Below are 23,678 nucleotides of genomic sequence, written 5' to 3' on the forward strand. Positions count from 1 at the left end.
GACCAATATTTTTTTTTCCTCATAGTTAAAAGCTAGACAGATGAGAGCAAGAACCTGCAGCTCTAGGTAGTAGAAAGGACATAGACCACAAATGCAAGTCAAGCTTATAGCAATAATAACCCTTCACTATCTACTGCTCCCTGCTCCCCTTTCCAGAACATCAAACAGATCCCACAAGGGAGCATCTTTGGGTTGTTACAAGCAAACAGTGAGGTCTGGTGGTGAACAAATGGGCTCTGGCAGGGTGGAACTGCTGGCACAATTCAACACTTGCATTAAGGGAACAACACAGATTACATGGGCAGGTGTTGGAACCTGGCAGCAGTCTGGGAAGGAACTTTGGAAAGCTGTCAGAATAGTGGGGAAAGGAGGAGAGAGGAAAAGAGTTTGGGCTGTTGGGGTAAAGGCCTCATTGCACTTGGCAGCTGCAAGGCACTTTAAACGGGCCAGGTTTGTAGCCATGTATATTCAGTAGTTTAGGAAAATCGAGTTGCTGTTCCTGCCGGGGGAGGGAGCAAATGAGGGAAATCAGCAACTTCACAAACTCATCTTGAAACTTCTGTTACAGAGCTTGTAATTCTTTAACAGTGTTAAACAGCCTGGGGATGGCACTGCAGGGTGTTGTTTCACCTCTGGCAGCTCCTGGTCCACAGCACCTGCTTTTGAAGCAGCTAAAAACTTCTCCCTATGCTCTGCATACATTTTTTAAAAAGGATACAGTAACATTTTGGTATTTTCTGTCGTTTTGGATTAGATCTCCATGTTAAAAGTAAAACATGAGCAGAATTTGTTCAGGCCTGGGAACTTCCCAGTCTGGTAGGAATTCTGGAATCTGCTTTCCTTTTCTGCATCTTACTTACTGAAATGTCTGCATATCATGTTTAATAATGATCTCTGGGGTGAGATAGCTTTTTTCTATGGTCATTCTACCTGTTTGGAAAGCACAGTGCACAATGAATACTGAAGACAGCTGTACTTCTGAAATTAATCTTGGATAACGTTATCTAAATAACATAATTTGAAAAATGAACAGACTTCTGTGAAAGGAACTTTCCTACATAAAGGGATGATTTTTAACTCAGTGGCTAGTTGAAAGGGAAAATTTGAACATTTGTTTTATGTTATTGGGGAGAACCACCATGTGATTCCAAAACTAACATCCCAAACCAACAGTTAAGCAAAGAAAAACAAAAACAAAAAACAAAAACCATCCAGGAATGAGACAGCAAGCACTTAAAAGCCTTTTACATGTGAAAGGAATTTAATATGAGAAATGTAGCTTATCCAAATACATAATTCTGGTTTTTATATTTCATGGCTATTTGCTTAGAAATTTTCAGGCATGTGGAGCTGGACACAATTTTAAAAAATTACAAATTGTATTTTTCTGTAGCTGAGGAAATAGTTTCTACAGAACCATGACCAGCATTTTGAAGTGCATCAACACAAACTATATTAAAATGCATAACAACACTTTTTGGCTATTAATTATATATTAACTTTGTTCCAGTGCTCTCGACTGGCTTTTGGGAAGTTCTGCTCTGTTCAATATGGGTAAGGTTTGCTTTCTGCCCTAGAGGCAGTTCCTTAAGCTTCCAACTGCCAGGAATATGCTGTGCTCACTGTGACACATAGAAAAGAGAGAAAACAGCTCTTCTAAATAACTTTCTAAAAGCAGTGGGATGTCACGGAGCAGTAGAAAAGGTACAAGAGTGCAGTTTTCACAAACAAAGAATAGAGACTGCTAACTCATCTTGATAGAAACAAGGATATTTTCCCAGTTCTTGCAGTTACTTTGCAGTGATGCAACACCCTCCCAGGAATCACGTCTGTGATTTCTGGGTGACAGCTGGTGCCTCTGCTCCCTGGGAAGGGACTCCCCTGTGCCGGTGCTACGAGGCTTCCCTCCTAGCAGAGAGAAGTGCGGCACTTGCTCGCTCTCTCAGGGCCCGACTCCAAGTCTCCAGGAGAAAGTGGGAACCTTTCCAGGGACTTCCACGCACTTTTGGTCAGGCCCTGGCCGATCCACGCACAGCGCTCCCACCGCGCAGCGACAGCTCAGCTCCTCGTGTCCCTTCCCACCTGGCCCCTCTGGAAGCCCTTAAACCCTCGCCTCCTTCCTGCCTTCTCCACGGCCCATCGGAGCCGCGCTCTCCGGGGTGCAGGCCCGGGACACGGCCCCGCCGAGGGGTTACGGAACGCCGAGCGCCCCGGGGACCGCGCGGCTCCGTGCGGCGCTCCGCCCGGGAGCCCGCGGCCCCCGCCCTGGCTGTGCCGGGTCCTCCCGGGGCATTGCGGGGGGCTGACAGCCCCCGCCAGAGCCTGCCCGCCTCCGCCCAGCCCCTCGGAGCTCCGCAGCCCCCCGCACCCGGGGGCCCGTCCCTCGGAGCGCGCTCCGTACCTGAGAAGTCGGCGAGAGCCGCGACCTCCGTCCCGCACACAAGAACCACGCAGGACAGGAGGCGGAGGAGCTGCCCGGTCTCTACCTGTGCGGGGCGTGGGTGTTGCCCCGCATCCCCGTCCCTCATGGTGCGGGAGAGGGCGGCTCGGGGCGGGGGGCAGACCCGCCGCTTCACATGGTGCAGCCGGCCCCGGCTGGCGGTGCGGCCCCCCCGGGCCGCCGGGAGCCCTCGGGGCTGCCCCTGCCCCGCGCGGGAGAAGGAGGAGGAAGAGGAGAAGGGGGAGAAGGAGGGCGAGGGCGGAGCAGCCCTGCCAGCGGCCGCGGCGGGAGCGGCTCCAGCCGGCTCGGGCACTCGGGACGCGGGGGCGGCGGGGAAGGGACGGGAAGGGACGGGAAGGGACGCGGGCTCCCGGCGGCGCCGCGCCGGGCACTGCCCTCGGCGCGCATCGTGCGGCCGGGCTGACTCAGACCCGGCCGCACCTCGCCCGCCCTCCCCGGCTCTCCCCACCCCTCCCCGAGCAGACCGCGCCTCCCTCCCGGTCGAGAGGCTCGATTTCACCGTCTCGCCCCTCGTTTGGCTCGTTTGGCAACGGCTGGAGGACTGTCACGGACTTACACACACACACACCGCCACTCGTGACGGCATTTCCCCGCTTGTGTTTTTCCCGAGACAGGTGCAAGGTGCTGCCCATCACTCCCTGTCCCCCGCAGCCCATCTTCCCTGCTTTCCCTACTCCAGATGCCCTCGGCCCTCGTGCCAGACTCTGCCAAGTCTGATGAGGGATTTCAGGAGGCAAGCAACACTCTTCCACGCAGCAAAAGGACCTTCTCACAGCCCCGCAGCTTTACGATTCTAGTTCAGCATGCCTTGAGTTTGAAGTGTGTAGGCTTGCCTTAAAGTTTTCACTGCAAACTGAGGAAACATCTTGAAGTTACTTTGAGAGAGTTCAAGTTGTTCCCTGAAATCTTTTGTGATACAGAAAAGTGAACCAACAAGAAGTTCAAACAAATTGTCATTACTACCTGCTAAACTACCTTCAAATGTAATTTGGTGCTTTTTTAAGGTATGAGGGACTCAAGGGAATAAATCAGGATACTCATTTCCCAGTTCCTGTAAGAGCTGTCCTCAGGGAAGAGAGCTTAGAGCCAACACTGGGAAAATGGGGCATGAAAGCATCTTTTTTCCTGGGGCTGTGCTGGGGTGTAAAGTGTGTAAACATGAATATCCAGCTGTTTACATCCTGCCATGCATGTTCACACTGATCTTTCTCCTGAAAAAAAAACCCCACAAGTGAGTAGGTGAAAGATAATGGAACCAAACAAATTGTGTTAAATCTATTCCTCTCCTCCTTTCCAACCAAAGTTGGAACACATCCAGATTTGAATTTCTAACATTTGGCACCTCTTTTCAGAGGTTACACTGAACTTTGACCAACTTGGTCTTCATGTTTGAATCTGAATCCACTTTTGTTCCTCACCCTCTCCCTCTTCACACACAGAAAAACGACAGGGTAACACATTTATTAGACTATGCTTCCTTAGTCTTGGGCAGATAAGAGCAAAACAGGTTTCACATGAACCTGTCCGAGGTCAGGGACATTCCATCAAGTGTTACTGAACTCAGACAAATGGCATCAAAGGTTCCGAAGTAACAGTATAAAATCACTCTGAAATGTCTGCAACCACAAACATAGATGGGGAGAGAACAGTAGCTCTGCAGGTGAAGCCCTGGCTTCTGGCTGCTTCAGATAAGGACAGTGTTTGCCTCTGAACTGAGCCAGTTACCCTCTGCCTTCCAGGTGGGGAATTGGAAGGAGACTTGTGGGAATCTCCCCCACTCCCCTCCTTTTCCCCCTAGACCTTGCCTTACCTCACCATTCAACCTGACACTTGCTGTCTCATGTCAGTCCCACCAAAGGCAGAAATGAATGCTGGGGGACACGTAGCACAGATTTTTACAAAGAAAGCATTTGGAGACTATACTTGGATCCTCTAGAAAGGCGTTTAGATGATTAGGGTGAACTTACCTGTCTATCCCAGCTTCCTAGCTGCCATAACTACATACCTGCCATAACTTCATGTGAGTGCAGTCAGACCATTTGTGGCTTCAGGATGCCAAACCTCCACTCCCTATACAGCCAATGGAGAGATATCTCATATTCAGGCCACCTGCTACAGCTCTAACAGGAAGTGTTTCACCTCCTTCTCCCACATCTGCTCTTTAATCCCTGTAACATTGATGTCAATAATTACCACTCAGTCTGTTGTGCGTGACTGGGTAGGCAATGGATCTGTGACAAATACATAATCAATGCAGAAGAATTTATAAAGCATCAAAAATAACTGGGAAATATCCCATACTTGTGCTTGAAAGGCTCTGAATTCCTGCCAGGGCTGTTGCCTGATGAGCACTTGTGAGTCTTCTCTTCCCAGTGAGATAACACAGCTTTTTCTAGCCTGGTGGTACTGTAGGCAAAAGACCATCCCAAGTGCAGGAATGGGCCTGGTATGCTTTTGGCACTGTGCAGTTATAACCCAAAGGCTGTTTCCAAGTGGAATGGCTAAACTAGGAGAAGTTTGAAATGCAGGTAGCCTCCAGGGAGGTGAAGCAGGGAGAGTTGAATGACAGCAGAAGAGGCAGCTGGGTGGTCCTGCTTGTAGACATTGGCCTTCCAGGGAAGCCTTCCTACGGAGGAGGAAAACTTATGGACACCGTGGCTGACAGGACTGAGGACAATGCATTTTTTAGAATGGCATTGATATTTTTTATATAGATATACTTTTTTTATTTTTCTTTCCCCTCTAAATTTGGGCTACTTTGCTATTCAACATACACCTAAAACCAAGTAACCTAAAATATATAAAGTATTTTTGCAAATCTCTGCTATTCCCTGTGATGGGTAGTGCTTCAATTGTAAACTTGGGGACAATAGTGTAAAACACAAAGGCAGGAAGGGAGAAAGTGTTAATCGTGATGTGTAAAATGTGTCTCTTTGCGGCAGCCTTGAAAGCAGCTCCTACAAGCTGGCATTGCTCAGCTGCTGGAAGACAATATAACTAATCCAGACATGTTCAGCATGTAGAATTACAGAATCTCAGCCTTGTCCTTTCCTCACGAGCAACAGGAATTAGATTCCCTTTTTTCCCCAAAGAAAAAATCACATGAAAGTCTAGAAGTTAGAATATCCAGGAGAGATATCACATCTGCTTCAGACAGTTTCTCTTTTGAACTTGGGGGAAAAATAAATTATTTCACAGTGCCAGAAATACAGGAATTGTGTTGTTATATGGAAGCTTTGCAAAAGCAAAGCCACAATCTGAGTACTTAACTTCTTTTTCTCCATATTATTCATTTTTCCCTGAACTTCAGCCAAACTGCCAATAAACTCATATCATGGCTTAGTCTATGGAAATTCCAATAAAATTAGTACATCAGTTAAGAAGTAAACAATGTGAAATAAAAGAAAGTGAATGTGAAAAAAAAGAATGTGAAATAAAATAGATGGTTGATTTAGACAGCCTAAAATGTTTTCTCCCCTATAAGTTTTTAAGAGCTGATATTCATAATTTTCATTCTGTTCTCCCAGAATAAAGTTTCCAGTAAGTTCCCTAATGTTCTTTTTGGCTTTTGAGGATTAAAACAAAAAAATAAATAAAATCTAAGAACAAACCCCCAGGCTTTTCCCACATTTTTAAAAGCTTTATATTCCTGCATTCTGACACAGACAGAATCTACAGGACAGTTCAAACAAGTGGGTTGCTATCCTCTCTCTGTTTCTATGGAAATGAGTGTCAGGCCATTTAAAACAAAGCACATACTTTACAGTAATCACTATATGGTGATTATTTAAAATAACAGAGCACATTTTTCCCAATCCAACCTCTATTTCTATGGATACAAGCTGAAAATAGTTGTAGAGAAGCCTTTTCCATAGTTTTTCCTAACTCTAAATGTTTTTCGGATGCTCTAAGTTCTCACAAGGTACTATTGATAATAAGATCTAACAATACCTTCAAGTGTGCTGTAATTTGAACTTGAGAAGACCAATTCTGTGAGTTAGGAAAACATTCTTGTGTGTGTAAACAGAAATTTGAATGAATACTGAGTGCAGTATCCCACCCAGCAGGTTTAGAAGGAGTGGAAATATTTCTTGGAAATATTTTCTGGAAATATTTGTTTTCTGCTATTTTTTGACTCACTTCAGAGCGTGCGAACTCAGCTAAAGAAGGTTTGAGTTTTGTGGTCATGAGCTGCTCCTTGGCCAAATTTGTGATAACACCATAGAGACCCTGACCGCTTCACAAGACAGAAGATGTGACCCATGAAGTTTGTAAAGCCAATCTCCTCACATTTCATTTGGAATGAAACCTCACTCCATTTCCTCCCCAGATGCAGCAGAAAGTCCCCACTCCTCACCCTCCCGAATGCTGCCAGTCTTGCTGGCACTACTCCTGTACACAGATTATTTTTTTCCTAGCAGTGAACCTGGCACTTGTATAGACATGAAGTAACAGGCATGTCCCATCTTACAGAGCTTACTGCTGGAAACAAGAGAAAACATGACCTAAGGTGGAGACAGAACAAATACACCAAGGAAAAGGTCCTGGCTTTGTTGTTATTGCCCTCTTAAAGCACCCAAGTTGTCCCTGGTCACTTCCTGACATGATGCTTCAAAGACACACTGGGAGAGACACCATGTGTCTTGCCTCAGTTTAGGAAGGACGTTAGGACAGAGTTGCTGGGTGGACCACGGTCTTGGAAATCAACCTCCTTGTGAAAGTGCTTTATTACAGTTTTATGAGCCTGCCTTTGATGGGTTGTTGTCACTGTTCCCCTTTAATGAGTATTTGAGCTAAGATTTTCCAAAATGACTAATGATTATGTATTTGAAATTCAAGACTGAAGCTTTTTAAAGCCGCACAATCAATGTCAAAACAGAAAAAACTGTGGCTTTTCCAAGAGCCTTGAAAAAATCAGGCTTCAATGTCTCTCAAGTTAGGTATGCAAAGGCATGGAAATCCAGCAGTGTTTCAGAAAAGAGTAGCCCATGTCAGTATCTGTGAAATCAGTGAGACTTAATAGTTTGGAGATCCAGACCTTAGATTAATTTGACCTGAGCACTGTGAACTTAGAAGCAAATAACAACATTTGAAAATAATATTGCAGTGTTTGTAAGTGCCTGCTTTTCCCATCAGGACTGTAAGGGTTCCCTGGTAAATTCTGTGACTCAGTGACTGTGTCAAACTAACTCAGACTGGATGATGCTTGAAGATTATTCCATGTGTAGAACATGGGAAGGATTTCAATACACAGAAGATATCCTGAGTATCGCAGTAGATATTCAGAGGTGCTTTCAGCGTATGCCTCCTCTAGCTCTTCACAGCCTGCTCATTGACCTCCCCACTTTTCTGTCCTCTTCCCTTCTTTTCTGATCCTTCCACCCATCTTCAGCACCTGAGCATACAGTCCAGTTCCAGATTCACACCATGCTCTGACTCAAACCCCTGATGCTCATAATGCCTTGTCGGCAGATCCTTCCATATTGACAGGCTCTAATATTTTCATGGGAGGAAGGTAAATTGCCATCAGTCACTCCTAAAATGCATTCCTTGCACTCCAGCTGGAATAACTGTGGGATTGGAGGAGGAGGGGGAAGAGGAGGAGATGTGATTTTGTTTTACAGCATCTAAGTTATGTTGTGGTTTTATAAAATTGTGGTTTTACTTCAGCCTTGCTAGCCCACTCTTCTCCTGGGTCCATACGCTGACCTTGCACATCACCTGGACTACTCAATGCCAAACTTCTGGAATTCAAGCTCTGAAATGACTGTGTCTCCAAGTGTATGAGTTAGCACTGGGCTGATCCGAGCAAGGATTATGGGAGTATGGGGTACAGGGCATTCAGACATGTGAGGACAGAGGTGAGAGTGTTGGGAATGTTCCCTTCTCAAAAGGCTGTGCTGAGGAACTGGTCCTGATAGCCCATGTCTTGGCAGCATCCATCCTCTCTCCGTTATGCCACAACTTAGGGTGCCAAAGGCTGGAAAGCAGGAAGATTTGACAAAGAGCTCTATGTCACACTTGAAATTTTGGGAAAAAATGAAGGAAACTTTTCTGTAGAATAACTGAGTAAACTTAAAGCAAACATTGAAAACTACAGTTTTAAAGACGTAATTTTGGATTCAATCCATTCCCTCTGAATGCTTTCTATAGTTAATTTCTACATAAAAGGAAAATTTATTTTAAGAAACAAATGCATTTCTTACTAAAGTAGTGTAGGATAGGGGATCACAACTCACGGGCAGCCTTGAAGTGAAACCACCACAGGGATTACTGTAACTGGGGCTCCAGTACCCAAACACCAGTGGCTTTAAGGGACAGGTTTGGGCTGGGATTAGCAACTTGGGCTCATGCACAGGTCTGTTAGCAGTCCTACTCAGAGACAGTCCCTCATCTGTAGGGAGAGGTTGAAGGCCTGGAGATCAGGCTGAGTTCGGGAAAAATCGCGAGGACCTGGTTAGGGAGTGGTGTAAATGCCTATCAAGAGACTTAATCTTGAGGGGTGGCAAGTATTAACTATAGAACAGCAAGTATCTACAGCTAAAGGCTGGAGATAGGGGATGGCTGAGAAGGACAGGAGAGGAACCTTGGTGAAGCTTTTGCATTAGAAATGGCCTCATCTGTCAAACCAGATTTTTGTCTTCAGGATTGCATGAGTGAGGATCCCACAGCACAGGAAAATGTTCAGGATTGGGAGGTAAAGGCAAGTTAGGCAGGACTGCAGGGCTGGGGCTTGGCTGTTTACACACTGGGGCAGTAAAGGCTTCAGAGGTCGTAACTGAGGCAGGAAAGAGTCACTTAGCTCAATTAGTCTTGTATCTAGACCTGTTCCTTGAACAAGGCGAAGAGCTGAGCTTCATGCAAGGGACCAGGAATTGTTTTTCAGACTTGAAAATGCAAGAGGGGCAGTGTGTAACTTGGACATGATGATATGTACATCTGACAAGAATCACAGAAGAGTATTTTGAATAACTGAAAAACTGGGCAGCCCAGAAGCTACTACCTGACTCATTTGCTGGTCCCATCTGTTGGACACCTAAGCACAACAGAGCAGATGAATTTTGTCTGAGCCTGAGACATTTATGGACTGGCCCTCCATAAATGCTGCTTGCCAAAAAACAGACTTGGGGGAGGAAAGTTGTCAGATATAATAGAGAAAGAAAAGGACACGGGCTTCAAAGTGCATTCCAGCACAACATGGAAGTGACCTGGCTGGAAATGAAACCAGCAGTCTTCTTCCCCAGCCTCCTTGAAGCCTCTAACTGCTACACAGGCAGTGAGGGAGAAAATAATTGAATTTCAAGTTGAAATAAAAATAATTTTCGGTGGCATTCTGCAGTACTTTTTAAAATACTAGATCTATGAAATATGGTGTGCTGATAGCTATCAGGCTTATAAGTCTGGTTACAAGGACTTTTACCTTGAAGATCTCAGTATGGGTACTTTGAGCCTTTTAAAACTGTGTTAAATAAAATATTTTTCCTAGTTCTACTAGCTCTAGCCTTCCTTTTAATCCCTTCAATAGCAAAGCAAGTCCCTCTTGAGAATGTTATTTACTTTTCATATTATGTGCCTATCAATTTCTGGAATTGCAAATGTATTTTGATACCTACATAAATTTAAGTTTCAAGAAAACTGTAAGGCTGAAACAAAGGATTCCCATCATCCAGAAGAACCACCAAAAATGTATTATGGAAGAACTGAAAACTCTGTATCTTTGCATAGAATTTGCTGTACTGAGGTGAGTTCCAAATGGAACTGCCATCTAAACGAGCAGAAAAATAGTTGGAATGTAGTGAGTTACGTTTAAGTATTCCTAGATATAGGAATTATTAGCAGAGCTTAGAGCATATCACTAGCAGATGTTTTTAGTTTTGTTCTTATAAACTACTTGTAAAAAGCTCTTGTACCTAGTGTTTAGCAATTAATATTTTCCCATTTAATTTTTTTCCCCAGTCTCATGTACTCATTTTATCCTTTTCTGTCTTCTAATTTCACCTTCTTTCATTTTGTTCTACCTTCTGTTCTCAAAACATCGCAGCATCTTCCGTCTATATGAAAGCATTTGTTCCTAAGCATCCTAAGTCTTAGAATGGCTGTGAATGTTGCCCTCTTCTGGATCACTTTTTTTTTTTACAGTATTTTGCTAAAAAAACTCAACAAACCGAGTTTGAAAAAGCCCGTGCAGATACTAGTGTTTCCTTTATTACTTGCACATATGAAAAAAAAATCAGTTTGGATTTGGATAGATCTTTTACCTTCATTTTTTTCTTACTGAAATAATCTCCTTATCTTCCACTACTGCTTCAACTGTTGTCATTCCATATGTACAAGTTTATTGGAACAAGGCTTTTTCCATTCCTCCTTATCACTGTGCTTGTCCTGGAATAACTCTTGCTGAAAGCAAGGCAAGAGTTTAGATTTTAATTAATCTAAGTCTGCCCTCTGGCAGTGGGAAGCCATTCCCCCTTGTTGTATTACTCCTTCCCTTGTAAATAGTCCTTCTGTCTTTCCCATGGGCCCGTTCAGGTACTGGAAAGCCACAGCCAGGTTATCCCGAAGCCTTTCCCTTTCCCGGAAAGAGAGGAGTACCTGAGAAGTTGTCTCCTCTCCCTGCTCCCCGGCATTCCGTGCTTTCCCCTTCTACTCCGAAGTTTAAACCGTGTTGGTTTAGGATCGCAGGGGGCTGCAGTCCTGGGAAACTGGGATGACAAAAACCTGCTTGACCTTGCAAGCAGCGATGGATAAGAAACTGCTGCAGATGGGATATTGGGAAGGAATTCCTCCCTGTGAGGGTGGGCAGGCCCTGGCACAGGGCGCTCAGAACAGCTGTGGCTGCTCTTGGATCCCTGGAAATGTCCCAAGGCCAGGCTGGACGGGGCTTGCAGCAACCTGGGACAGTGGAAGGTGTCCCTGCCCATGGCAGGGGGTGGAAATGGATGGTGCAACGAGATGATCGTTACGGCCCCTTCCAAACCGCTCCATGGTAACTACTTTTAACTCTTTTTGCCCACTCTTTTTGCTCCCGGGGAAAACACTCCCGCTGGGCCGGGCCGGGGGCCGCAGCAGTACCCCACCTCCCGGGAGCAGGACGGCCCCGAGCTGGTCCCCCTCCACCCGCCCCTTCCTTCGGGAGCGGCGGCGGTTCCGGGGTGGGGCCGAGTCGGGCATGGCCGGGAAGCGGAATGGCGAGGTCGGGGAGCGGAGCGGGGAGCCTGCGGCCAAGCGCGCCTGTGGCTCGCGGGACGAGGAGTTCAATGGCGTCCGCTTCAAGGCGTTGCTGCGGGACCCCGCGACCGCCGCCAAGGGTGAGGGGCTCTGCAGGGCGGGAAAGGCGGGGGCTGAGGCGGCCCCGGGCTGAGGCGGCCCCGGGCTGAGGCGGCCCCGGCGGCCGGCCCGGCAGACGTCGCGGGGGCGGCACCGATGCTGCTGGTGGGGATGGCGCACATGGGCACGGCCCGGCCCCTCAGGGTTCCGCTCGCGGGCGGCCCGGAGCGGAGCGGGCCCCACACGTGGCGCTGGTGCCCCGGCTGACGCTGTGGCTTTACAGGGCTGGATACTTTCGTGTCCGTCGCCAAAACGCTGCCATCCCCCCATGTGTACGATGTTGTGGAGGGATACGTGAAAATTTCCATGGAGTGTGCTGAGATATTCAAACTTCTCGATGGAGAAAGGAAGCCTGAAAATGAAGTAAGTTGGACATGGGGTTTGTAATTCAGGGACTGGCTGCTACAATTCCAGCAATCCCACCCTGGAGAGGAACCAACAAAAGGTCGCCAAGGAACAGTCACAGCCCCGAAGGCTGCCAGAACTCCAGGAACGTTTGGACAGCGCTCTCAGCCACAGAGTGGGGTTGTTTGGGTGTCCGTGCAGGAGCGGGAGTTGGACTGGACGATCCTTGTGGGTCCCTTCCAATTAAGGTTATTCTGTGGTTCTATGAATAAGTGCTTTGTGATGTAAATAACTCTGATAATTTAATATGGTTTTAGTTTGTTTTGGTTTTTTTTCTGGAAGTATCAGTGGCTGGCAGAAGGACCTACCAAGTGCGAGACGCTCCTTTCAGTTCATAGATGTTCCTGGATTTAAGGGCACACACAACCAATAGTCCTGTCCAAATCAAGCTGTTAAGGTTCTTCAAATGTTATCAAAAGACTAGGGGGATCAATAGAAGCAGTTAAGAAAGCAAAAAAAAAGTAGTCTAGTGAAAGTAAATGTTTTTAGATAGCTGCCTGATACATCAGTATTTCTAGGAAGCCACTGGTAAATTTGACCTCATTTTTCATATTTCAGCTGGACAATTTATCTTCATCAGAATATGATGATTAAGCAAAGAGTTCAATAACTTCACTGTGAATGCTGGTGCAGCACTGCTATCCGCTTGCAATGTAGTAATTGTATTGTGTGGCTTTTTAACCATCACTTGGCTGTTCTTTGCCTTTCAGTATCATTTCTATCTGTGTAATGACAACCTGTGTTGTGTTCAGTGATTGTCTTTCCTCAATATCCCATTGCTGACGGAGTGTGCTGTTTGTAATGGGCACAGGCCCAGTGCTGTATGGCTTCTGGATTCTTCTGGAAGGAATTAATTGCAAGACTGGAAGAGCCACGATGTTTTTCTCCAGCATATTTCATTTTTCGCCATCCACTTAGGAGCAATTGTCTCTTGAAGCATTGATTCCTTCAAACTACGTGCTCTCAGAAGTTATCTTTTCAAAGAGGAAGCATTAATTGAGAGAGAATCTAGAAGTTAACATCACTTTCATGTGTAGAAGCTTTCCTCTTGGAGTGGGGTTACTCTTTTTATTAATGGTGCTCAGCTTTTATTACTCTGTGCTCATCTAATAATTTCAAGTCTTACCTGATACTATCAGATATTACCATACTTTTTTATCCTGCAGATGCTGTTAATCTTTCAAGCTCTAGAAGCCATTTTACTGAGGACAGCCAGTGACCTCTCACATTTTTCTGTTGTCGGAATGAACATTGTCAAAAAGTTGATTCATTCCTATATGAAACTGGTCTATGCTGCTTTGTATTCTGAAAGTCACAGGTAAGTCTTCTTGGTGATGTGGTGGAGAATCTCTGTCAATTGATCTAGAGGGACTGTACTAGACCTTGCAAAATTCATCTTGCTAATAATATTATTGCTAATAATCCACCTTTATTTAATAATCCTTTACCACTTGTCATAAAAGAACGCTTGTGGAAGTCTTTGCAAAGTGGAAGCTCTGATACGTCAAACAATCCAGTCCTGTAGGATACTTTCCTGAAGCTTTAGTTTTCATCAGTTGGGCCTGTCCTAGTGAGAGCTAGCATGGGTGATATCTTGAGTCCTGTTATTTTAATGCTACTTGATTTGTGGGGTAAAATGTACTGTGGAGAACAGGGCTGGGCAGTCTTTCTGTGATGGTAAAAAGAGCTGCTCTTGAGTGCTTTATTTCCCTGTATTTTTTGGAGTCAGGTTTCCATGTTTATAATGGATTTTTCTCTTTCAGAGTGGCTTTTCTTTTGTAATTTTGTTCAGTCTCTTAAATCTGAGGTAGTTTTAGATTGTTGAATAACTGTGTTGTCTAGTCCAGAACAAACCATTTTTCATGCTTATGTGGAAAGGGGAAAGAAGTTGCAAATGCCAGGGACATTTCAGTGCAAACCTGGGAGGAATAGGAAAGCAGAGAAAGAAACAGACTGAAATTGGCTTGTCCAAGCCAAATGACTCATCTTTCTGTCTTTGAGCAGAGCTGGAAAAGCTTTCTCTGCTTTCCCAGTTCATAGACAGAACTGTGCTTCCCACACTGCGCAGTTGATCTTATTGCAGCAGGCATTTTAACTGGACAAAGAATCTTAAGTAGGTGTACTGGAAGCAAATTTTGAAGCTGTGTACAATCTGCACTTCTGATTAAGTGTTTAAAGATTGTAGGTTCTGGAGAAATCCTTCTAGAACCTGCACAGAATAGGCTGCAGATTCCTGATGGGAGATGCTCTGCATTTTCTGTGCAACCTTTTTGATGTGCAGAGGGATTTTCTTTACTGTATGTCTAGATGAGATCTCTCCTTGAATCACATGGCTTTTTACATATTGTTCGTGACAGAAACAAGATGGACAGGTTACAAATCTGTTCATGGTAGTGGTGTTATGATCAGATGGTGGAGGTCTGCAGTCTTGTGTGCAGTGGCCCTGACATATTCCCACTGAAATAAATGGCAAACCTCTATGAATTTAAGAGTCCATAGAACTATAATGAACTACAACCCTAATGAAGGGTTGTCTAGTCCAGCCCCACTGCCATAGACAGGTCATCTTCAAGTTGTTAATTTTGGCACTTTCTCCCTTTTAAACTACTTTATAAAGGGAATATCCAGCCTCACATTATGGCTTAATTTGGGGGAAGAATATAAAAAGGTGTTTCCTTCTTCCCTCGCCCGTCTTTTCCAGCTGCTGTTATTACTGCTTAAAAAAATTATTTTGGTTGTTTATCTTCCCTTCTGTTTTCTCTTTTAAGTTTTAATCTCTTGGTTTGGTGGTTTGTATAACCATCATCCTGGAAATAACCTGCGGCTTTACCTCTGCTTTGTTTTTTAGGATGAGCCGGGGGTGCCTTACGCTGTTGTCGGCAATGGTGGCTCAGGGTCCGGATTCAGCAAGGGATGTGTATAGTCATTTTGATTTCAATAACAAATACCTGCCTGGATTGTTGAAAAAGATCTGTAAGCAGGTAAATTAAGGTGCTGCATGCCATGGAATGCTATGCCATGGCTCCACCAGATTTTTTAGCTAACTATTTAGAGCAAAGCTGTTGCCAATATTTGCTGTGTTTTTATCTGCAAGAGCATAACTCTCCCTTCTTTCCTGTGTCAGGCTGAAGACCCTGATTGGGCCTAACACATGTTTGCAGACACATGTTTGCTAAAAATAGTCAGGATTTACCCAAACCGGTGCTTTAGAACAATAATATTTATGTGCCATTTCAAATGCAAGTGTATAATAAATCCAGTATCATTTGCAATGTTGACATATTTTTTCTGGATTTTAAAAATTACTTGCAGAGTGAATGTGTACATTTGTGTTGGGTTTGTGTTATCTGAGATGAAAATTCAGACTTTTTCTTTATAAAGCAATCAAGTGGAAGGCAAAAAACCAAACACATCCTTTTTTCCCTGGAACCACCTTTTATAGTTCCGGAATTGTCAGATTCCATGGGTTTTGACCTCACTGCAGGAGTTGTCTGGTGGAGTACCTCCACCCTTAATTTTAAATGCTTGGGTGTAGTCTTTTGACCACAAGTTGCTTAAATGTGTAAGATAAAAGGAAACAGGCATGTAAAAGGTCTTACTCTTGTACAGTTTTCAGTAAAATTATGTCACAGCTGACTATCAGAGGTGAGTTTTTAATGCAAAAATACCAGGCCCAAAGCTTACAGCAAAATCTTGTTTGTTTCTCCTTATTTTTTCTTTCAACCTTTTCATGAGTCCTTGCTGCCTTATCTTTTGCCTATTCAGAATCTTCTTTCAGGCTTCTTTACAAGCAGCTTAATTTTGCACAGCAGTTTAAAAAAAATTTGTAAATCATGGCGGGACTCTGTCAGGGAATGTAATGATAGGATGAGGGGTGAGTTTTTTTGGAAGAGAGTATATTTCCATTAGATATTGGGAGGAGATTCTTAGCCATGATGGTGATGAGATGCTGTCCAGCACAGGTTGCCCAGAGAAGCTGTCATTGCCCCATCCCTGGAAGCATCCAAGGGCAGGTTGAATAGGGCTTGGAGCAACCTGGGATAGTGGAAGGTGTCTAAGTTCAGTGATGCAGGGTTTGGCATGAAACTGCTGTTAATGTTTCCTTTTTCTTTAAATTTGTGGCCTGGTCTCATACACTGAGAATTGGAAAGTGTGTGAACTAGTACATTTTCCTTTCTATGTAAAAGTGATCTGCTTAATGCAAGAAGTTTTTTAGCTGAATACACTGTGGATTTGTTTCATGTAAATGTATGTCTATGGCTGCATGCAACATGTTTAAAGAAGTTGCTTCATTTACCTGTTTATGGCACCTTCAGGGATAATCAGCAGTTGCAGTATTGATTCTGGAGTTGGGTACAATCTGTGTGCTAACAACATTTTTTTCTCTTATATTTACATTTTTGTATTTCCAGGGGAGAACAGATGTCCGCATGGCCTATATTCAGTTTGCTCTGTCTTTTCTCATTGCGGGTGACAATGCAATCTTGGCACAGGTGCTGGAATTAAAAGGTACTTCATAATTGCTTGTTGGGTTTTTAAGACACAGTCATTTATAGGTGATAATAAATATGACCTAATTAAAAATGTGAACCAGGTAGAGAGCACTAATAAGAAGCAAAATATATGTATTTTAATCTTACTAACTGAAAAGCTTTAAACTTCTTTGGTAATATAGTAAATAAGCCTCTTCTGCTTGAGAACAATATGCTGTCTGCTAAAACCTGGCAAAAGTAGAAAGCCTTTGGTGACACAGACTAAAAAAAAATAAATCTAATATAAAACTTTGAGAATATAGAGTCAATAAAGATAAAAAAAATTCATGGTCTCCAGTCATTCTCATAAGACAGTAACAGTGGATATGCTGTGTTAATTTTCTTTTGAAAAGGGTGTACTTCAGTTGCCTTTCTGCCCTGTGAATTGTGACCCTTGGTAAAGTTATGAGAGAATTCAGAAGGGATCTAGATATACTATTTAAAAAGAAGTCCTTGAGCCATTAGCTGGCAGCAGGTCATTTCTCCTGTGGCTGGGGACTGAGAACTAGCTGTTATTATTTACTTCTGCTCCTGCTAACGTGGGGCTGCTGATTTCCTGTAGTTGCTGGCAGTTGTTCAGTTCTTTCAGGCTGGGGATTGCACACCTCGGTCCAGTCAGTACAGCTGGCTGTCATTCCCCTGTAAGAGCCCCAAGTTCTCTATAAACTGAAGTTGTCTAACTTTGGGATGCACAGGTGAGGCAAAAGATGGTGCATGTGCTTGGAGATGGAACCTCCAGACTTTGGAGAATCACTCAGTGGAACAATTACATGTACTTCAATTGGAAGAATTTTAATTTGCTTGAATTTTAGTATGGCATTTTAGGGCCCAAAATGTATTTAAAGATGACAGATGCTGTAGCAGTGTTAATCAGCAAGTTGGCAAATTAGCCAATGAAGATGAGAGTGAGTCTGGCAGCATCACTTGCTCATCACCATAGTCACAGACACATCATCCTTCTGAACTCTGATTGCTGTCTTTTGGTTCATCCTGGAATATAACAGCAAGATAAATAATGTGACATGGAAGAGGAATAGGTATGAATTCCCTGAAGCATTTTAGGATGAAGAGAGGTTTCACATTTTGACTTAACATTTGAAATGTTCTCTTAGATTTCATTCCAGATATTCTTCGTTCTGAAATCAAGGAAGACAGAGTTTCTACTGTCAGTCTTCTACTTTCCACACTGAGAACTAAGGTATGATACACCCTTGAAACTGTGTTGTCTCATGTTTTCTATTCTCCTCACTGCTGGAAACTGTTCTGCGGTGATTTCTCACACAATGTTCAGTTCTTAGGGCTGCTGGCAATGTGCTGCTGCAGTGTCTGTGACTGATAATATGTGTTAGAGGTTGGTAGCTTGGCTGTGTTACTGTCTCAGGATTGAAAAAAAAAGGGAAGCAGGAATGTCTGAAAGTCATGAGAGTTTGTTCAGTGGTGGCTGCCTTTCCTGTGCTCTGTCACCTTCTGAGCCTCTTCCATGGGATGCACTTGTTGCTTGTAGAGCGGCTGCACCTGAGATGTATCTTATTTCTTTAAAAATTATTTTAGCTCCAGTGTCTATGACTTTTTAATACCTGTTCTGAACTACTGTAGCAATGTTGCATAAGCTACTGGATGAACAGTTGAGAGAATGAAGAAAAAATAGTGTAAAATTTAGAGTGTAGCCGTAAGAGCCTGCCTTGGATTTGGGCTTTTCACAACTGGCCAATTAAAGCCAAAAAACTACTTTAATTCTTTTATTTTGCTGTTGCAATATCACAAAGAAGAAGAAGAATAAAGAAGCTACCATTTAAATATAAAAGAAACCTCCTTAAAACTTTGTTTTTCAAATGAAGCTTTTCCGATGTGGGAATCCCACATCATGAACTGTTACATTGTTGGTGGACCCCTGCACACTGTACAACTCTTCCACCTTAGCAAGAAAAATGAGAATTGAAACACTGCTAAGCAGTGAAACGCAGCAGAACTTCTGAGAAACTTCCTCTGCTGTTTCATTCAAACTTGATTTGTAGTAGGCTTTGCTATGTCTATGCCCAGGTTCCCATGGTTCTAGTCTGTGATGCTCCAAACATGATGTGCGCTCTTTAGTTGAACATGAACATCTATCCTGTCCAGCATGTGCAGGGTTTGCAGAGGTTGGTGTAGGGTCAGGGTGGAGCAGGAGCATGTGAGAGAAGTGTTAGCGGGACAGGCAGAATGTTTCCTCTGCCTTGGTGAGGAGAGCCAGCTCTGTATGTACTGGAAGAATGAAGCGTGTTGCTATTTTGCCATGATTTTGTGATAACTTGCAATAGATAGAAGAGTTTGCTTTTTTCTCATTTTCAGGTGGTTCATAACAAAAATGTCAGCAAAACGCAGAAGGTACGTTTTTTCACTGCGGACGTGTTGCTTCGCATCGCTTCGCTGTACTGTTGGAATGGGATTACTGATGTCAGCTCTGAGGATTTAAAGGTCTGGTCATTTATTTCTTTGTTACTCTTAGTCCTCATGCTGCCTTTATTCCCCCTCATCTCTCAGCCTACAGCTTTTGAAACACCTCGCAATTGCTCTGAGATTGATGAGATCAGAAAGAGGAACCTAATGAGCCTATTTTAAAAGAACCCCCAAATTTCTGCTTCTTCTCACTGGGTTTTGGCTACAGATTTTTCACCTTCCTGTCTGTCCTCTTTTATTCCTCTACCAGATGCTTATGACCCTGCCACTCTGACCCTGATATACTGTCAACACCTTTTGGAGGAGATCTGTTTCTCGTAGGTGTCTGCTTGGAGCTGTGCAAGTCTCTGAGCCCATTCATAAGCATGCATTTCAGTTCTGAATAATTTTAAGTTCTTACAATTCCTAGCAGAACCTGTAAATCATGTGATTCATGCTTTCCCAGCCTTGACAGTTGTCAAGTCTTCTCACCCATAGGCATCTTGAGTTGTTCCAGATTTAGAAGATTAATGGAACCATAGAATCACAGAATGGCTTGGGTTGGAAGGGACCTTCTAGTCCTGAAGCTTCTCTTCTTAATCTGAACAAAAGCCAAACTTGCTTTCAGTATTTCTCTGAGAGGAGCCATATAAAATGTAGAGTGTAGTTGATACCTGTGATGCCAGATCTCACGTGACTTTTTTACTCCTTTTTGGTTTTTATAGGTGGCTCAGGGTTCTGAAGAGGTGGGAAAAGCAATGGTACGACAGCTTGTGCATAGTTTCTTAATGGACCTCTGCTGCTCTCTGAAACACGGCATAACATTCCATGATCCAAGTCTTGGAACTTCCGGCAAGTAAGTCACTGGACGGCTGGAATTGGCTGCGGATTTTTTGTTAGAAGCAAAAGAGACTAGTTATTGTGTCTGCCCTGAAATGTGTGGTATTAGTTGACTGTTAGTCATGCAGAAAATGTGGAGATAAATGAATTTCTTACTTCTCTGAGTATAAACTCAGAAATTTTGCCAGGAGGGTGAGAGGTCTTGCTTTCAATTAACAGTTAGAGAAGCTGCAGAGTTCACATTCCATATAACGTATTGAAATAAGGATTTCTTATTTAAAATATTTTTTTTTGTCTTCAACAGGGGAGGAAATTTGGTACTTCTGCACTTCCTGCTTGGTTTAAAAACTGCAACAGAAGATGAAATGGTTGCTGATCTCGTGGTGAATATTCTCAAAGTATGCCCAGATTTATTGACTAGATACTTCAAGGAGACCCATTATTCCTTTGTTCCTAGAGTGAAGTCTGCTTGGATGGACAACATAAAGTTACTCAAGAAGGTAAGAGTATGGATGATGGTAAAAAACCATACTTGGAGCAGGAGGCTCTATAAACATTTAAACTAAACTGGGAAAGAAGGAATTGGTGTAAGAAACAGTGGAAAATATCAAGTCAGTGACGTATTTTTTGAGATGCAGCAACATCAAAGCTGAGCTAGAAAAACCTTTTGTCCTTTGTGAATGTTCCACTGCCTCTTTGTTTAGCTTAAAATGGGCAAGGGGGATCTGGAATCTCTTGAAAGGGGATGGCCTTTAGCAGGGATGCTGGTTGCATACAGAGGGTCCATTTAGTTGAGTAGGAGTCTGGAGGATGCTCTGTAGCATTTTTGCATGAAAATTGACATTAAATATTGCCAGTACTTCGGGAAAGTCAAAACCCTCCTGCAAAATGGTTCCCAGAAGCAGCCATCTCTGGGACTGTATCAATGGGGGTTAAATTTTTCTTCTCTTTCAGATCTATGAGGCTCAACCAGAGATCTCCAATTCTTTCAAGACTTCAGAATTCATTCCTCTTCCCAGATTGCTTTCTATGGTGATGGTAACAACAGTTCCTGCAGTGTGCAATAAAATGATGTTCAGCCAAGGGTTAAAGGTAAGAGCATTATTATTATTTCATGGCATTAGTATTACTTCAGAATTTCAGTGACTTTTCTGTCGCAGTTAGTGCTGTTTGATTTTAGTGTGTGATCATTCAAGAAATTCCTTAAGTTGGTTAATTACTTGTGTTTTGTATTGTCTGCCCCAGCATCATTCTGGCTTGGGGAAGCACTGGAAAATGAATTAAAACCACTAATATTGATTCCAGGTGCCTTCACGAGCACCAGTTCTGCCACTGTCCGCTAATGGTTTAGGCTGGGAATCTGAAAACCTAAGGATTCTTTACTGCTAGCCAAGATCTGGAAAGGAATTAATTCACTGACAAATTTTAACACAGATTCGGAGTACAGATTCTGTGCAAAGCATAACAGGAATTGGTGAAATGTCATTAATTCACCTCCTTCTTTTAGCTGCCCAGCACAGTGGTGAAGCACAGCATCCTGTCACTGGTATCCATGGTGCTGAGAAGAGCCCTGAGGAACATTGAGCACTGTTTGTCTGAGGAAACGTGGAAAAGGTCACAAATCTACACGCTGCCGGCAATGCAGGAGTTTGTGCAGCTCTACAGAGAAGCTGTCAGCAAGGTAGAAAGAAACTATTGGGGGCTGACAGGAGGCATTTTGCAGGCAGCAGACAACTCCTCTCCTCTGTACTTTCTCCTCAAGTGATTGCAGCCCAGGAGCCAGGAGATGGTATCCTGGGGGAGGATTAAATGGTGAGGTAGGAACCATTTGTGTTCGGTGGGAATGCAAATATAATTCTGTGGTGAGATTTGTAACACTAATGGCTGTGTGCTGCAAATGGCTTCCAAGAGCAGGAAGCAAGTTCTCTTCCTGGTTCAAGTCAATGTAGCCAGCAGAGGTTACTCAGCAGTTACTAGACGGGAGAGCACTTGAGTTAAAAATATACCATAAGGAAGAGGAACCAAACAAATTTTTCACAGGAAATCTTTTCAATAAAATGTTCTTTCCGGTACTTATATTCTGCAGAAGTGGAAGTACGGTGCTTGATTGCACACAAGATCAATTCCAACCTTTGTGAAAAGCAGCAAATCTCCGTGTTTGGTGTTTGGGAATGTATTTCTCACAGGAGCTTTGTCTTAAAAAGGAGAGCTGTTACAATTTACCCTTTTTGCTTTTAGGTTTTACCAGACATGAATAATATAGTGGCTGTCTGGCAGTCCCTTCTGAAGCAAGAGAGAGAGCACAACGATGGCCCAGAAGAGAAGAAGGAAGGTGACGTCTCCATTCTGAAGGCAGTGACCAAGACAAAAGTTGCTGAGCAGCATGGTAGGTAAAGCAGCTGAAGTTAAAGCTTCTTATCTCTTTGGGAATGGGTGTTGTGAAACCCTCATCCCACCCTTAATTTCAGCAGAATCCACATCTCACTTGTTTATTTACTACTCATGTTTGCTTTGTTCAGTTCTTCAGGCTGTTGGAATTGCCTGAGAACACAGTTTAACATATAGGCTGCCACTGCTACTAGGTTAGGCAGCTTGACTTTGCTGTCCCAGGATCACAGAATGATTGAGGTTGGAAGGGGTCTCTATAAATCGTTTTGCCTGATATCTCTGTCTAAAGCTGGTAACCCAGGTCCATATTCACAGATCTTTTGAACATTTCCAAGGATTTCTTTGTGCAACCTGTGCGAGTGCTTCATCATCCTCATAGTCTAAAAGTGTTTCCTGAGGCTCAGAGTGTTCCTGTGTTTCATCTTCTGGCACAAGGATGCTTCTGGGATGAGCCTGGCCCCATCCTCTTTGCCCTCCCACTTCAGGTGTTCGCACGCATTGCTGAGATGCCCCTAAGCCTTCTCTTCAGTCTGAGCAGTCCCAGCTCTCCCAGCCATTTCTCACAGGAGAGATGTTCTAGTCCCTTCACCGTTTTTGTGAGCCTTTGCTGGACTCTCTCCAGTGTGTCTGTGTTGTGGGGAGTCCAGGCCTGAGCACAACACTCCTGGTTTGGCCTCCCCAGTTCTGAGATGAGGGGAAGGAGCAGCTCCCAGGACCAGGACACTGAGGCCTTTGGATCCTTCCCTGGCAACCTGTTCTCTGCTTGGGTGGCCCCCAGGATGTAGTGGTAAATGGGGCTGCTCCTTCTCAGGCACAGGGCAGTGCTGTTCGTCTTATTGAACTAAGCCTTCCTGCCCTTGACATTTCCATGCTAGCAGTTGTTTCGCAGTCACAAAATAAAACTGGCAGGGAGACTGATACACCTGAAAAATAATGTTTGGAGAGATTTTTGTTCAAGTTCTTTTAGCAAGAGGTCATTTTTTTTTTTAGCAGTTAGTTACTGTGGCTACACAAATGCTTGTATTGATGTAACACAGGAGTGGAGTTACGAGTATTCAAGGAGGGGGAGAGGAATGGAGTGAAAGCCTTCAGTTTTCCTCTCTCAAAGCCAGTGTCCCTCCTGAAGGGCTTGCTTCCTCAGTCCCATTGCAGGAATGTTTCATGTTTCAGAATTGTCTGCATCTTGGCCAACGGCCTGTGAATTTTTCCTTGTAGGCTAGAGTTAAATCCACAACAGTTTTACCCTTCACAGGGCATATTCCACAGAGAGACTTGCTAGAGCAAAAGGCTTTTCAGTGGATGTCCTTCTC

The 23,678-nt window shown here is 43.9% G+C and overlaps 2 protein-coding genes across 3 annotated transcripts in view; one reads left to right on the top strand and one right to left on the bottom strand.

Annotated features, from left to right (window-relative positions):
* The window catches only part of EVA1C (eva-1 homolog C), a 32,605-nt gene extending 29,836 nt beyond the window's left edge, over nt 1-2,769 (bottom strand). The window contains exon 1 of one of the 2 annotated variants that reach the window (XM_015650051.3): nt 2,402-2,769. In XM_015650051.3, coding sequence (XP_015505537.1) covers nt 2,402-2,528 — 127 coding nt within the window. In that variant the 5' untranslated portion in view covers nt 2,529-2,769. The remainder of the gene's footprint in view (nt 1-2,401) is intronic. The other variant, XM_015650144.3, reaches the window with a different exon arrangement.
* Nucleotides 2,770-11,367: 8,598 nt separating this feature from the next.
* Nucleotides 11,368-23,678, top strand: part of URB1 (URB1 ribosome biogenesis homolog) — a 41,524-nt gene continuing 29,213 nt past the window's right edge. The window contains exons 1-12 of the mRNA XM_015646872.3: nt 11,368-11,769; nt 12,012-12,151; nt 13,360-13,511; nt 15,042-15,174; nt 16,606-16,702; nt 17,838-17,923; nt 19,054-19,179; nt 19,866-19,996; nt 20,285-20,480; nt 20,935-21,072; nt 21,488-21,661; nt 22,219-22,366. Coding sequence (XP_015502358.2) covers nt 11,445-11,769; nt 12,012-12,151; nt 13,360-13,511; nt 15,042-15,174; nt 16,606-16,702; nt 17,838-17,923; nt 19,054-19,179; nt 19,866-19,996; nt 20,285-20,480; nt 20,935-21,072; nt 21,488-21,661; nt 22,219-22,366 — 1,846 coding nt within the window. The 5' untranslated portion in view covers nt 11,368-11,444. The remainder of the gene's footprint in view (nt 11,770-12,011; nt 12,152-13,359; nt 13,512-15,041; nt 15,175-16,605; nt 16,703-17,837; nt 17,924-19,053; nt 19,180-19,865; nt 19,997-20,284; nt 20,481-20,934; nt 21,073-21,487; nt 21,662-22,218; nt 22,367-23,678) is intronic.

Source organism: Parus major, chromosome 1 (assembly GCF_001522545.3).
Source record: "Parus major isolate Abel chromosome 1, Parus_major1.1, whole genome shotgun sequence".
NCBI lineage: Eukaryota > Metazoa > Chordata > Aves > Passeriformes > Paridae > Parus > Parus major.